Source organism: Vombatus ursinus, unplaced genomic scaffold (assembly GCF_900497805.2).
Source record: "Vombatus ursinus unplaced genomic scaffold, bare-nosed wombat genome assembly UNPS02014900.1, whole genome shotgun sequence".
Lineage (NCBI taxonomy): Eukaryota > Metazoa > Chordata > Mammalia > Diprotodontia > Vombatidae > Vombatus > Vombatus ursinus.
This window is the reverse complement of record NW_020954678.1, coordinates 1,169,937-1,183,546: the sequence shown is the minus strand read 5'-3', so window position 1 is coordinate 1,183,546 and position 13,610 is coordinate 1,169,937. Positions and strand designations below refer to the sequence as shown.

The 13,610-nt window shown below is 39.0% G+C and overlaps 1 protein-coding gene across 2 annotated transcripts in view; it reads right to left on the bottom strand.

Moving 5' to 3' along the window:
- The window catches only part of GLG1 (golgi glycoprotein 1), a 152,978-nt gene that overhangs the window by 36,660 nt on the left and 102,708 nt on the right, over positions 1-13,610 (bottom strand). For both annotated transcript variants that reach the window (XM_027843222.1, XM_027843223.1), the window contains exons 5-8: positions 11,934-12,137; positions 10,923-10,994; positions 9,115-9,298; positions 5,535-5,749 (exon numbers count right to left, since the gene is read on the bottom strand). In XM_027843222.1, coding sequence (XP_027699023.1) covers positions 5,535-5,749; positions 9,115-9,298; positions 10,923-10,994; positions 11,934-12,137 — 675 coding nt within the window. The remainder of the gene's footprint in view (positions 1-5,534; positions 5,750-9,114; positions 9,299-10,922; positions 10,995-11,933; positions 12,138-13,610) is intronic.

Sequence of the window (13,610 nt, the reverse complement as noted above, 5' to 3'; positions counted from 1 at the left end):
TCTATCCCAATTCCTAGACTTCCTGGACACACCTTTACATAAACAAATGACCCAATTCATTTCCTCTTCTCCAGCTTGCCCTCTTAGTCATGTTCACTCTCATTTAACTCCCATTTCTCCCTAATCTGCAGGCCACTTCTCAGCAGCCAGGAAACATGCATTATTTCTCCTCACCCTTAAAAAGGCCACATTTGATCTGTCCATCTCCATTAGCCATCATTCCTTCTCTCTCCCTTTCCTGGTCAAACTTATGAAGGACGTCTATAATTGGTGTCTCCACTTCCTTTACTTCACTCTCTTATTCAAGCTCGACATTCTGGCTTCTGACCAGGTTATTCAATTTTACCAGTGATCTCTTAATTGAAAAAGTCTAAGAGCTTCCTCTCAAACCTCATCCTTACTGACCTCTCCATATCTTTTGATACCCTCAATCACTCCTTTCTCCCTTATACTCTCTCCTCTCTAGGATTCCACGAAACTATTCTATCCTGGTTCTCCTACCTGACAGCAGATGTGATCACAGGTGATTGCTGAGCCACTGTCAGTGATACGTGGAATGGGAGAGGTATCACAAGATTGAATGGCAAGTATCCTGATTTCCAAAACTAGTAAGGACAACAGAATCTATAAATTATAGGCCAGTGAGCTTGATTTCAATTATTAGGAAATACGCAATGATCAATTACGATTCTAGAGGCCCAATGAGGAATGATACCTACCCCTCCCGACAGAGAGGTCATGGACTAATTTGCAAAATGAGAAACCTATTTTTAGACATGGCCAATGTGTATTTTTTTGGTTTAGGGGATAGAAAAATAAGTAAATGCTTGATAATTAGAAAGAGTTTGGAAAGAGAGAGTATGGGAGAGGGAGACACGCAAATGGAAAGAGACATGGTCACCATCTAGAAATAGAAGTGGTGAATACAAAATGCCAGCATAACTTCATCAAGAACAGGTCATGCCACACATTTTTGGAGACCGTCAATTTCTTAACTATGTATATTTGTTAAGGTAGTTCTTTTTTAATAGAAATTTTTCTTTTTCCCATCTTTTAAGCTAAGAGTGGGAAAGGAGAGAAAGAACAGAGGTAGTGTTGTCAAAAGAGGAAAAAAAGTGTCATTGAAGCATTTTTTAAAAATGTACAGACGAGAACAGAAGGAAGGCCAGGAGGAATAAAAGAGAGCTTTGAAAGTTCCATGTTAAATTTATTACATATGTAAAAAGAAAAGAATCTGTATATATTACAGATTCACAGCTTCAAGTATAGATATCATTTTTCTGTTCTATTATAAATAGAAATGCCCATTGTATTTGATGTTTAAGTTTTGAATAAAAAAGAAAAAAGAAAAAAAGGAATAAGTCACTCCAGGCTAACCTCATTTCCTTTTTTGATAAGATTACTAAATCAGCAGAGGGGAATTCTGTGACTACAGTTTACCTAGACTTGAGCAAAGTTTTTGATAAAACTTCTCATGGTACCTCAGGGAAAAAGATAGAGAGATACAGATTAGATAATAATATAATCAAATAGATTCACAAAGAGTTAATGCTTCTAAGTTAAAGTGGGAGGAGGTCTTTAGGGGAGTATGGAAGGGATAAGTATTTGACCTTCCAACGTTTAGCATTTTTTTGTCAATGACAAGAACATTACTACTACCAATTCTACAAAAGACAGAAAGCTAGGAGAGAGGTATAATACAGCAGATAACCAAAATCAGGATCCAAAGGGACCCTAACAGGTGAGACCACTGGTCTGCATCTAACATAGTGAAACATGGGCTGAATCTAACACAGTGAAACTAAATACGGATAAATGTAAAAACCAACTTTATAAGAATAAGATGAGGCAGACGTGAGTATATAATCATTCTGAAAAAGATCCGGGAATTTCAATGCACCTCAAGCTCAACGAATTGGTCGTGTAATGAGGAATTTCAGAATTTTTGACTAAGAAAGTGAAACACTTGTGGTTGGAGGTGGCATCTACACTGTGACCATCAGTGCTGTGACACACCAGCTAAGAAAGCTAATGCAGTTAGGCAATGCATTGAGACGGTGATTGTGTCTTCTCAGGCCTCTCTCAGAGCATCATACCCAGTTCTGCGTACCAGGTTTTCAGAAGGGCCTTGATAAGATAGAGAGGGTCCTGAGGAACTGGGCCTGGTTATCTTCAAGAAAAGAAGACCCAAGGTGGCCACGAGAGTTGTCTTCAAGTATTTAAAGGGCTGTTCCATTTGTCAGAGGTCAGAACCAGAACAGTTTTGGAGGGTCTGGAGAGTTTTCTAGAACACTGGGAGCTTAAGTGAGTTACAGGGGGTTACAAGAATATGTTAGACAGTTCCAGTTCCAAGTCTAGCTTTTTATCCATAATGTCTTTAGAGTCAGTTCGATGGCCCAGTAGATAAGAATGCTGGGCCTGGAGTCAGTAAGACCTGAGTTCAAATTTGACCTCAGACATCTACTAGCTGTGTGACCCTGAGAAAATCATTAACCTCTATCTGCTTCAGTTTCTCTAGCTGTAAAATGGAGATGATAATAACAGCACAAAGTTTTCAGGGTTGTTGTAAGGATTGAATGAGATAATATTTGTAAAGTGCTTAGCGCAATGCCTGGCATACAATAGGTGTTTAATAAATGCTTATTTTTCCTTCCTTCCTTTCTAGGGTAACATCTGGCATCCATACAGGATACTAGAATTCCAACAAAAGCTGTCTGTTAAATGCAAGTGAATAATAGACAAGCCATGGTCAAAGGTAGGGGGTAGATAAGATGAATGCCTCACTGACAAAACCTCTTTACATTGTAGGGAAAGACAATAAATGCCCTAGTTCAGGAAAGCTTAAAGGATTATTGCTGCCAGTTTGGAATTTTAATGACAGTGGTATGGGAATGAGTGCTAAGGGCTTGTTTACCCAACAGATTAAAAATTCACTTCTATTCCGTAATATGTATGTGAGAAATCTGGCAAAGTGCTCAAGTGTTTAGTACAGAAAATAGATTAGGAAATCATTTTCTTTAGCTATGGAGAGCCCTTGTCTAAATGGACTGAGCTAAAAGTCAAGAGGATTAAATATGTATTCTGGGTCAGTATATAATAGGACATTATGTGATTAAGATATATTAATCTTCCTTATGTTTTGTAGTTTACCAGTTATGGAAAGGTCACTAAATCACATCTTCAGTAAATGGAAAACAGTTAAAATTAATGGTTAACCACACAGGTGTATAAATGAATGACAGGTGCTTCAAATTTAAAACGGAAGTTGGTTGTGCCAAGGAAAGAAATCTCTAAGAAGCAAGGAAGGGAGAAACAGACCAAATGAACCATTTCCACACAGCTCTCTACACTTGATGCAGGTTTGATAATGTAGCAGGGAGCAAGGTAAAGAGCAAGGAAAACTCCTTTTGCTGACTCAGTGCTCTTCAACAGGTAAGCAAAGGCTGAGGGCATCTCAAATGGACCTACTGTTAAAGTTAAGGAGAATGCATTGCTTTCCCACCTGGCTAATCTCTTGAAATACCACTAGGGGCTTCCAAATGCACCACTGCTTTTTAATTTCTTCGATGACTGTAAACAAGTCTTGCAGCAATCACAATTATACTTGGGGAGAAGCAGAGGGTTGTGCTATCAGTTCGGGGAATGATTATTGCTGCTATCTGAGAATTTTAAAGTTCCTGCCACTCTGTATCTGGAAAGCATTTTTATTACAAATATCTAGTGGGAAATCATGGCAGTTATTTTTGAAACTGAGTCACAATTTCTTCCAAAAAGCTCAATTTCCAAATGGGAAACAGCAGTATTTCTTCATAGGCATGGAAAATAATTAGATTTTTACTACAGTCCAGCCACCCACTTTACAATCCATTATCCCATGTAACTTAGTACTAAAAAGAAGCAAGGCTTCACATTTGCTCAGGCTTCAAAAATAGCTAAAACCAAATCTTTTCTGCTCCTTGGTACCTATTACACTGGGGTTGAATGTACAGACACCAAAAGTTTCTTAGTTTATTTTTAACTGATTATTTTTTATATTTTTAATTTGTGCACACAAAAGCTGACCCACAGTTCCAAGGCTACCAGAGTGAGAAATTACAATGAGAAAAATTCAGACCAGAGGCATCTAAGAACCTTCCTAATAAGTCTGACTTGGCATTGTGGGAGAACAGGTTATAACTATCTCCTATTTTTCCAATTTCTATCTTACTAAGGAGAACAATTTTCTACAGTACTTGATGCCACAGACCAATTTAGTATGTTACTTTTAAGGGGAGGAGATAAAAAATAAGATGCAGTATACAATTTTATCCCATATCAATGCAGTAGAGTAGGTCATAAAATTCTGTTTACAGCTCAGAAATAAAAGCAAAGTAACATACAAATTTTAATAAAAATGTCATTTTCAAAATAAAGAACTGATTAAAATTTTCTAATGTTTTCTTGAGAAGTAAGGTTAGAATATTTAGCTAAACTCTGTTCTTTGAATTTCAGGTTCTAATAATGAAAAATTAATTCATCTGCAGGGTGCCCAAGGATGCTATCTATCCCAAACTGTTTAATAAAAAAAAAAAAAAAAAAAAAAAGACTTTATCTGGTGAAAAGCAAAAAATGTAGGCCACAGAGATAACACAAGTGAGTTATAGCTACAAGACCTTGATATTTGCCATCTAGGTTATAGATTATTTACCAATCTTGTAATTACCTACTTACAAACCCAAGATGAATAATGATTTGTTAATACTCCCACCTAAAGAATGCTGAGAACAATTCTGCTGTTTAGAAAATACCAAAATACTTCAAGTACCTTGTAACAGAGAGAGCCAAAGGGCTAGCAAGAAATACTGGTGAAAGGCAGCTAGGTGGTGCAGTGGATAGAGCTCTGGACTTGGAGTTGGGAGGACCTGAGTTCAAATCCGGCCTCAGACACTTGACACTTCCTAGCTGTGTGACCCTGGGCAAGTCACTTAACCCCGAGTGCCTCACCAAAAAGGAAAAAAATTGGTGGGGGGGGTATGTTTTTGTTCTCTCTTGCATAGGTGGTTTGTTCTAACAGTAAAGATGGGGTTTTGAGAAACCAAATGAGATAGCAGCACTACACATCAACAATGGAAACAACGCCTGAAAATTATTAGTTTCCTCTATCATCTGTCCTAAATCTTTCAGACTCAATGAAAGCAATCAATAAAACCATTAATGCAGACCAATTCTCTTAAGTTTGAGGACCTTTTCCAATTTATGAGAAGCTGGTATGGCTCTGATGACAGGTTTTAAAGATGTCAAATACAGGAAATTACCCTTTCCCATAAAACAACTGCAAAGAATATTTTTCATCTGTATCTTCTACTGCAAATTTCATGTCTTTAGTGATGTTTGCCTTGAGAAACAGCCCTATTGAATTTGACACTTAGAACCAAGTGCACATCAATGCGCTTTCATAGATACCCTAGAAAGGGTGCACATTGGGTCAGGGTCAGGAAGGCATTTTTTAAATGCTGAAATGTAACATCAAAATGGTGGACCAATTCTTTCCTTACCGCTTGCTGGCAATTCATTCCAACATTTCCCTTTTCTCCACGAATTACTTTCATCAGACAGTGCAGAGTGCGCCCTTTTCGGTGTAGTCCAGAACAGTGGTGTTCAATTTCCCCTCGACAGCTCAAGATAATCTCAGGGCTCAGAGAAAAGTCTTCCATCAACATGCGTCGGTAATCCAACATCTCTCCCTGGCACTCACTGCTTACCTGTCGACCTAAACCACATAAAAGAGAGCTATAAGTAATAGTATTAAGGAAGGTCAATTAGATTAGAAGTATAAATTTCCTATAATCAGAACACATAAAGTACAGCTACTATTAAGATTTAAAACTCTGAACTTGGTTCAAGAATTTAAGAGCAACAAAATAAAAGTTAGAATTCAGCTGCTAAATGTGATACAAGAACGCTCTCTTTCCGGGCTGGGGAACCTGCAGCCTCGAGGTCACACATGGCCCTCTAGGTCCTCAAGTGCAGCCGTTTGACTGAATCCAAATTTCACAGAACAAATCCCCTTAATAAAAGGATTTGTTTTGTAAAACTTGGACTCAGTCAAAAGGCTGCATCCAAGGACCTAGAGGACCACGTGTGACCTTGAGGTTGCAGGTTCCCCACCCCTGTCTTCTACTGACTGCACACCTTCAAAGTAACATTGTGAATGCTTTGTCATTACAGGTGAAAACCAGAGCAAAAATGGCAACCAAATTGACATCATCTGCCATAATGATCATAAAGAATGGCTGAGAGGCAGCTAGATGGTGCAGTGGATAGAGCACTGGCCCTGGATTCAGGAGGACCTAAATTCAAATCCAGCCTCAGACACATAACACTTACTAGCTGTGTGACCCTGGGCAAGTCACTTGACCTCATTGCCCAACCAAAAAAAAAAAAAAAGTGGCTGAGTACTAACATATGAGTCATATTATATTGCAGAATCAGGCTTGGATGCATATCCTCTTCTCCTCACATCTTTGGATAACTGTCAATTCTCTGTACTAGGAAGCCTGTGACCCTGATGTCTTATAGAAAATATGTATCTGGGGGAGAGATTATAGACCAAGATGAATACTTCTACTTCTGTTAATAAAGACTTTAAATGTTTTGGGGTTTTTTTTTAAAGACTATAAACATCTACTAGTGGTGGTGACTTCTATAGCTGCAGTGTAAATCTCTCTGAAGAAAGAACTGATTCCTATCACTTTCGAGGAAGGCTAAAGGTGCTGCTTCTGCCACCTACCTACCGTGGAAAGAGAACCAAGTTGCCTCCTTTAGTAATGGTGCTCAACATCCGCATCCTCAGGCCATCAGCAGTTGGTGTGGGGTCTGCCCTGTCTCCACTCTCCCTTACTGAGTCTTCCGTCCGCACCCCAGCCATGTCATCTCCGAGTGAGTGTTCCAATCCAGCTCATCATTTGGCAGTAACAGGTGTGAAATGGACAGATGTCTCCTTGCCCTCGTTCATGTGCTTCAGCATCATATTCTTCTCTCTAATCATCATAATAATGTGAGTCTTCCTTCTCAGGATCTGCATGCATAGCTGCCCCTCATGCACCGCATCAAACGATGTTTACACTGCCTACACGTCACTTGATAACATGTGGTCTCAGCAAGTGGGTCAGCATCTTCATCCCTTCATCACCTTCCCCTCTAGTGACAGTTTTTCAGTTCCTTCTCTCCGAAGTGACTATTCACTGTAACATACCAGTGCTCTTAGGAATGGTTTCCGGGTCCCTGGAAGCAGCACATAAACTAATGTTTGGACAGTCCAGGGCGAATGCTAATCCCGAGCCATCTAACCAAGACAGGTGGCTCCAGGCAACATGAAGCGTGACGACACACAGGTCCTGGCTTGGCGGTGGGAAGCTCTTCGTGAAATTCGCCTTGTCAGTGTTTTCCTTCAAGGTTTTGCTTATAGACGTTCTGGAGTAACTTTCTTCTTCTGGGTTTGTGTATCGTCATCATAAGAGCATTTCATGGTGGATTCTTCTACCATAATTCCTGACTTTGGACTTCACATTAAGAGCAGATTCTGCACCCTTCTGGAAGAAAAGTCTGGTTTGGTCTTACGGCTGCTTTCTTGACGCACTGAGTGTTATATTACCACAGTTCTTAAGGCCAGGTCAGGCTGGAGGACTGCAAGCCATAAGTGTTCCAAAGCTGTCTGACTGCTGTCCCTCAGTCTGCGTTCTGCAGGTTTCTGGGTTTGAGTCTGGGCAATAGGAGACTGTTACTGGACTCAGTTGCTATCACCCAGTGAGGAAGTTCTGCCCTTGTCTTGGTACACAGCCCAAGGTCTGCTACTGCTTTTTACCCTAGACTGACAAAACTAGGAAGAAGTCCTCTCCTCCTTCCTCAGCCTATATCTGGGTAGTGAGTGACAAAGCTGCCAGGTGGCATCTGTTTTGCACCCTGCACTAAGTATCTTGATAGGAATTTAGGGTTTCCTCTCATCCTGGTGGTCCCTGCCTGGGTGCAAGAATGTTCCTTGTACTCCAGCAAGCTTGTGATCAATGACTATGGATCTCTCTCTTTCTGTCTCTCTAAGCCAACCTGGGCTTGAAAAATGACAAATGACGACTTTTTCTTGAATTTCCTCATCAGGCTTTGACCTAGTGCATTTTCTAGATCTCGTATGGTTGGATCTGTGTTCTTCCACCAAGCTTCCACAGAAAATCTACCTTTCCTCTAGGTTAAGGGTCCTTCACCTTTTTTTGTGTGTCATGGACCCCTACACCTACCTGTCTATGAAGCTAATGGACTTCTTCTCAGAACAATGTTTTTCAGAGCATAAAATAAAATACACAGGATTACAGTGAAACCAATTATACTGAAACAGTCATCAAATTTTTTTTTTTTTAAAGTTCACTAACCCCTATTTAATCTAACCCATATGACATTTTCTGTAGGTACCAGTGGAACCCTAAGGCCTGTCCATCTGGTACTCTGTGATTTTACCACATGACCATTCACCCCCTTCTTTTCTGATCATACATTTTCTCAATGATATTTCTTTCTTTCTTTCTTTTTTTTTTTTTTTTGGGTGAGGCAATCAGGGTTAAGTGACTTGCTCAGAGTCACACAGCTAGTGAGTGTTATGTGTGTAAGGCCAGATTTGAACTCAAGTCTTCCTGACTCCAGGGACGGTGCTCTACCCACTAATGATATTTCTTATACCACTAAACTTGTCTAAGTTATCATTGTCATTGCAGCAAAAAGGTTACAAAGTTCTTAAATTAAAAGTGAAGTAAAACTAAACTGGCTCTGAAAAATTTAAAACCAGGGGAAACCATTAAGGTGCAGCAAAAACCAAGATTAGGAATCACTGATCTAAAAGGACTTTAAAAGAAGCTAAAACAAGGCAAACCTTTCATTTCAATGGTGATGATTTCCAGTGCTCTGGGATCCTAAATCTAAAGGAATAGGGAAGAAAAGAAATACCCTGGTCTCTAAGATCAGAACCAAGCTGTCAGACTACTACATTTCCATCTGCCAGAGATCATCTTTCTTCACGATGCCAATGTTTTTTCTTGCAAAAAGGAGAAAGAGGCACAAAATTGACAAAAACACCATGATTATTCTAACCTCTATGTACAGCAGACTCCAGACACATCAGAAGATAGGAGAGCCTCGCTTCCCTGGACCGGGGAAGGTTTTCCACGTTACATCGATATTTCTTCAGATCGCTCTTACAAGACTTTGCCAGGGAATAACTGACTTTGTAATCCTGGGCAATCAGCTTTTGTCTAGTTGTCAATGCCTCCCGACACTGAATAAAAGAAGGAGCGAGAAAGTGAGGGAGAAAACAGAAAGAGGGACGAAGACACACACTACTCTGCTATCCACACATATTCTCTAAAACAAGCAAATCCACAACTAGGACTATCAGTTGTTTCATCAGTTGAGATTGGTGACAGAATGGCTACTTTCAAGTCTGATTAAAGTTCAATGAACGTGTGAGGTTGCAATATTTTGTACAACAATTAGGGAAAAAATACAAGTTGGTTTTGCTATCATAGGGGCAGCTGCCACAGACACCAGATGTCTAAGAGATGCCAACATGTGCTCTTAACACAAATTCATCTTTACCCATCCCTAATGACTTTACCACTAATCTTACCAGAATCAAAATGGCAAGTGGCATAACTATCTGAAAGTTTCATCATTTGAATACTCATTAAATGGACCTTTACATCTTTAAAAAGATTTGATAGTATAAGGATACACAAAACTAATATTGTTAATCACTTCCTAAGCAGTACAAGAATCTCAATGAGCTGAGAGAATTATTTTCAAAACCACAAAAGATTTCTGATGAATATTCAGAGCAGGGACAAAAACAGATAGTTTGAATATATGTTGAGATAATTGCTAAAATGTATACATGTAGTACCAACTGATTTTCTTATTATTTTTTTAAAAATTATTTTATTTCTAATTTATGGAAACAAGCATTTCCATAACATGGTATAATAAAAAAAGATGATTGTACATAAAGCTATAAATCTATTATGTACAACTTGTTATTCTTTTAAAATATATAAATAAAAGTTATCATGTAAATTTTTTTCTTCCTCTCCCCCACCCTGTCCTGGAGATGGCTACCATTAGATACAAATGTGTGCGCATTCGTGTATGTGTGTGCGTGTGTGTGTGTGTGTGTGTGTGTGTTTGTAAGTGAAATCATTCTATACATACATTTCTATTAATCAGTTCTTTCTCTGGAAGCAGATAGCATCTTCCTTCATATATCTTTTGTAGTTTATTTGGGTATTTATAATAGCCAAAATGTCTTCTTCACTCAAAGCTATTCTTAAAATAATATTGCTGTTACTGTATACAACGTTCTATTGGTCCACCTGATTTTCTAAGCCCACACTTTCTGGAAATTATGGACAATGATCGAGAAATAGGTAAAGCACTGGCTTCACGAGTAAGTACTGTACCAACTACACGAGCACTAGGGAAAGCCATCCACCAACCTCTCCCTCCAAAATCACATACTGTCTCATTGTCCTGCTGATACCCAGAACAGGAAGGGACATTAGAGATCCAACCTTCTCATTTTACAAGCGACGACTCTTCGCATTAGGGAGGATAAATGTCCCTGAGCTGACAAACAGTGGTCAGGAATGGGACTTGTATGTAAATCCTCTCACTTCAAAGTCCATGATACTTCCATGTTAGTACCGCTTTTTTAATCATTCATTCCTTTATGTTAAAGCCCAAACAGGTGTTGTGGCTACATAAAATATGAATTCCCAGGGGAATTTATTTACATGTTGTGGTAAATGAGTTTATTAGAGCAAGTTTTGTGAAAAGAGAAGGTGGAAGACTATCTGAAGCTAGGGAAAGGCCCTTGAGATATAAGATTATTTCAGAACTATGCTCACCTTTTCACTCATCGATTCCTCAAATTTGTGGTTGAAGAGGCACTTATATACCCTGCCTTCACCAGCCTGTGTCTGAAAGATGGGAAATATACATTAGTCATTGAAGCAAATCAGGCTAATTTATAAACCAAGGAGTTACACTGAGCACCAACCACATTACAACAGCACTCTTATATGGAAAATCTGCCTTTACAGCTATTAAATTGCCAAGTGCACTTGGACAAATGGCTCAGCTATTAGTGTCAGTTAGGAACTTGGGACTGACCACAGAGATTTGAGGGCTGGGGAGAATAAATGAAGGCTGAATTTCCTTCCTGCTATCCTTCGTGGTTGTCACTTGTTCACATAAAAACTGCTAATTAAGAGAAAAAAATTAATTCACATTGGCTTCAGTTAGCCTTCTCTACCCCTCGAAGTGAAAGTCAACAAAATGACAATGATTGTTACAGCTTTTAATTCAAGCTATGTGCGGAGCTGAAATAAGCACATTTTACTGATATTCTTTGCTCAAAGGGCAGGCATAAGATATTCTTTATGAGATACTAGTAAAACAAGAGCTTTGCTAAAGCATTTGGAGGGCACCACCCAATTCTTGGCACGAAAAAAAAGCTTGCCAGTACTCTGGCATAGGGAAAAACATGCATAAGCAAACAGAGCCAAACTATGGCCAAGAAGAGCTAAAAAACAACTTCTTTGGAGAAGATCAGAGTATAAATCAAATGGTCTCTTTCAGGATGGGAAATTCAATAATAAAGTAAGTTGGCATCCCTAAAGATGACAGAGGAAAAAGGGACTTAGAAATAGTATGCTGAGAGTGGCATGGGCAATGCTTGAAGCCACGAGAAACCAATGAAAACAAACTGACTATCCCTTATCATATTTCTCATGCCAGCCTCATCCACTCTAGGTTCTAATGGTTTCTCTTAGGGTAAAGGTTTGATCTTTTCTGGGGGGACATGGAGAAAAAGAGAAAAGAAAGAATGAAGAAAATGCACTTTTGAGCTGACTCACATTTTCACAGAAACGTTCCCGATCATCTCGGCAAGCAAAATATAAATGCCGATCCAAGTGGAAATCATCTGAGGACAGCTCAGCCACACGAAGAATGGCTTTTTTGCAAGGTTCCGAGACTTGAAACCGGGGGTCTCTTTCTTCCGCTTCTTTTACTAGGCCTTTTTCCAAGCAGGCCACCACTTCGCCTTGTGAATGTGCATCCTGAAACACAACAGATACCCTAATACCAGAGATTCTCTGCTACGTGATTTTATTTTAGCTTTCTAAAGTACTGGGAGCATTCTGTACTTCATATCCAAGTATAAGGTAGGGTCTCAAATAAAGGTCAATTAGAAAAAATGGTGCTGAAACTCATAGTTATGCTAATCAGAAACCAAAGATTACCTAACTATCATGTGGCACTCCTGAACCTGAAGCTCTTGATCAAAGTAGAATTACTTAAATGTCGCAAATGGAGACAGGACCAGTTGGGTTGGTCACCTTTGGAATTAAGAAATGGCATTATTAAAAACTCAAGGTGAATCTATAGTCATATGAAAAAAATGCTCTAAATCACTATTGATTAGAGAAATTCAAATCAAAGTAACTCGGAGGTACCACATCACACCTATCAGATTGGCCAACATGACAAAACAAGAAAATGATAAATGTTGGAGAAGATGTGGGAAAATTGGAACACTAATGCATTGTTGGTGGAGCTGTAAAATGACCCAACCATTTTGGAGAGCAATTTGGAACTATGCCCAAAGGGCTACAAAAATGTGCATACCCTTTGACCCAGCAATAGCACTTCTAGGGCTATATCCCAAAGAGATCATACAAATGGGAAATGGATCCACACGTACAAAAATATTTATAGCAGCTCTTTTTGTGGTGGCAAAGAATTGGAAATTGAGAGGATGTCCATCAATTGGGGAATGGCTAAGCAAGCTGTGGTATATGAATATAATAGAATACTATTGTGCTATACGAAATGATGAACATGCAGACTTCAGAAAAACCTGGAAAGATTTGTATGGACTGATGCTGAGTGAAGGGAGCAGAACCAGGAGAATGTTGTACACAATAAAGCCACATTGTGTGATGACTAATATTGATAAACTTAACCCTTCCCAGCAATACAAGGATCTAAGACATCTCCAGAGGCCTCATGATGGAAAATGCTATCCACATCCAAAGAACGAACCATGGAATTTGAAAGCAGATTGAAGCATACTATTTGCTATTTTTTTTGTCTCTTCTGTGGAGTTTTGTTTCCTCTTTCGGGTGGTTCCTCCTATTGGTTCTAATTCTTACTTAAAACATCAGTAATGTGAAAATATGTTTAATAGGAATGTAAAAAAATCCCAAAACCTGAAGGTGAACACTTTAACTCTCTGAACAAAATTATGCTATTTTAGAAATCAATGTTCATACTAACACAGAAACACTTTTGTTCAGTGCCAAGTGTTGGGCTGTGGAAATCTTCATCCTTCTATGGAGCAGCTGGTTCTCAAATACTTATACTTCTAGTCAGGTTAAAGAGAGAGAGAAATAGGAAAGTCAAAACAGGAGAGCTGAGCGAAGCCTGAGGTCACTGTTCTGTCCATACTGTTGGGCTCACACACTTAAAACATACAGAATTCAGAGTGATAATACTTTTCTCCAATGGGTCTGGTTTTGTCTTAATGTGAT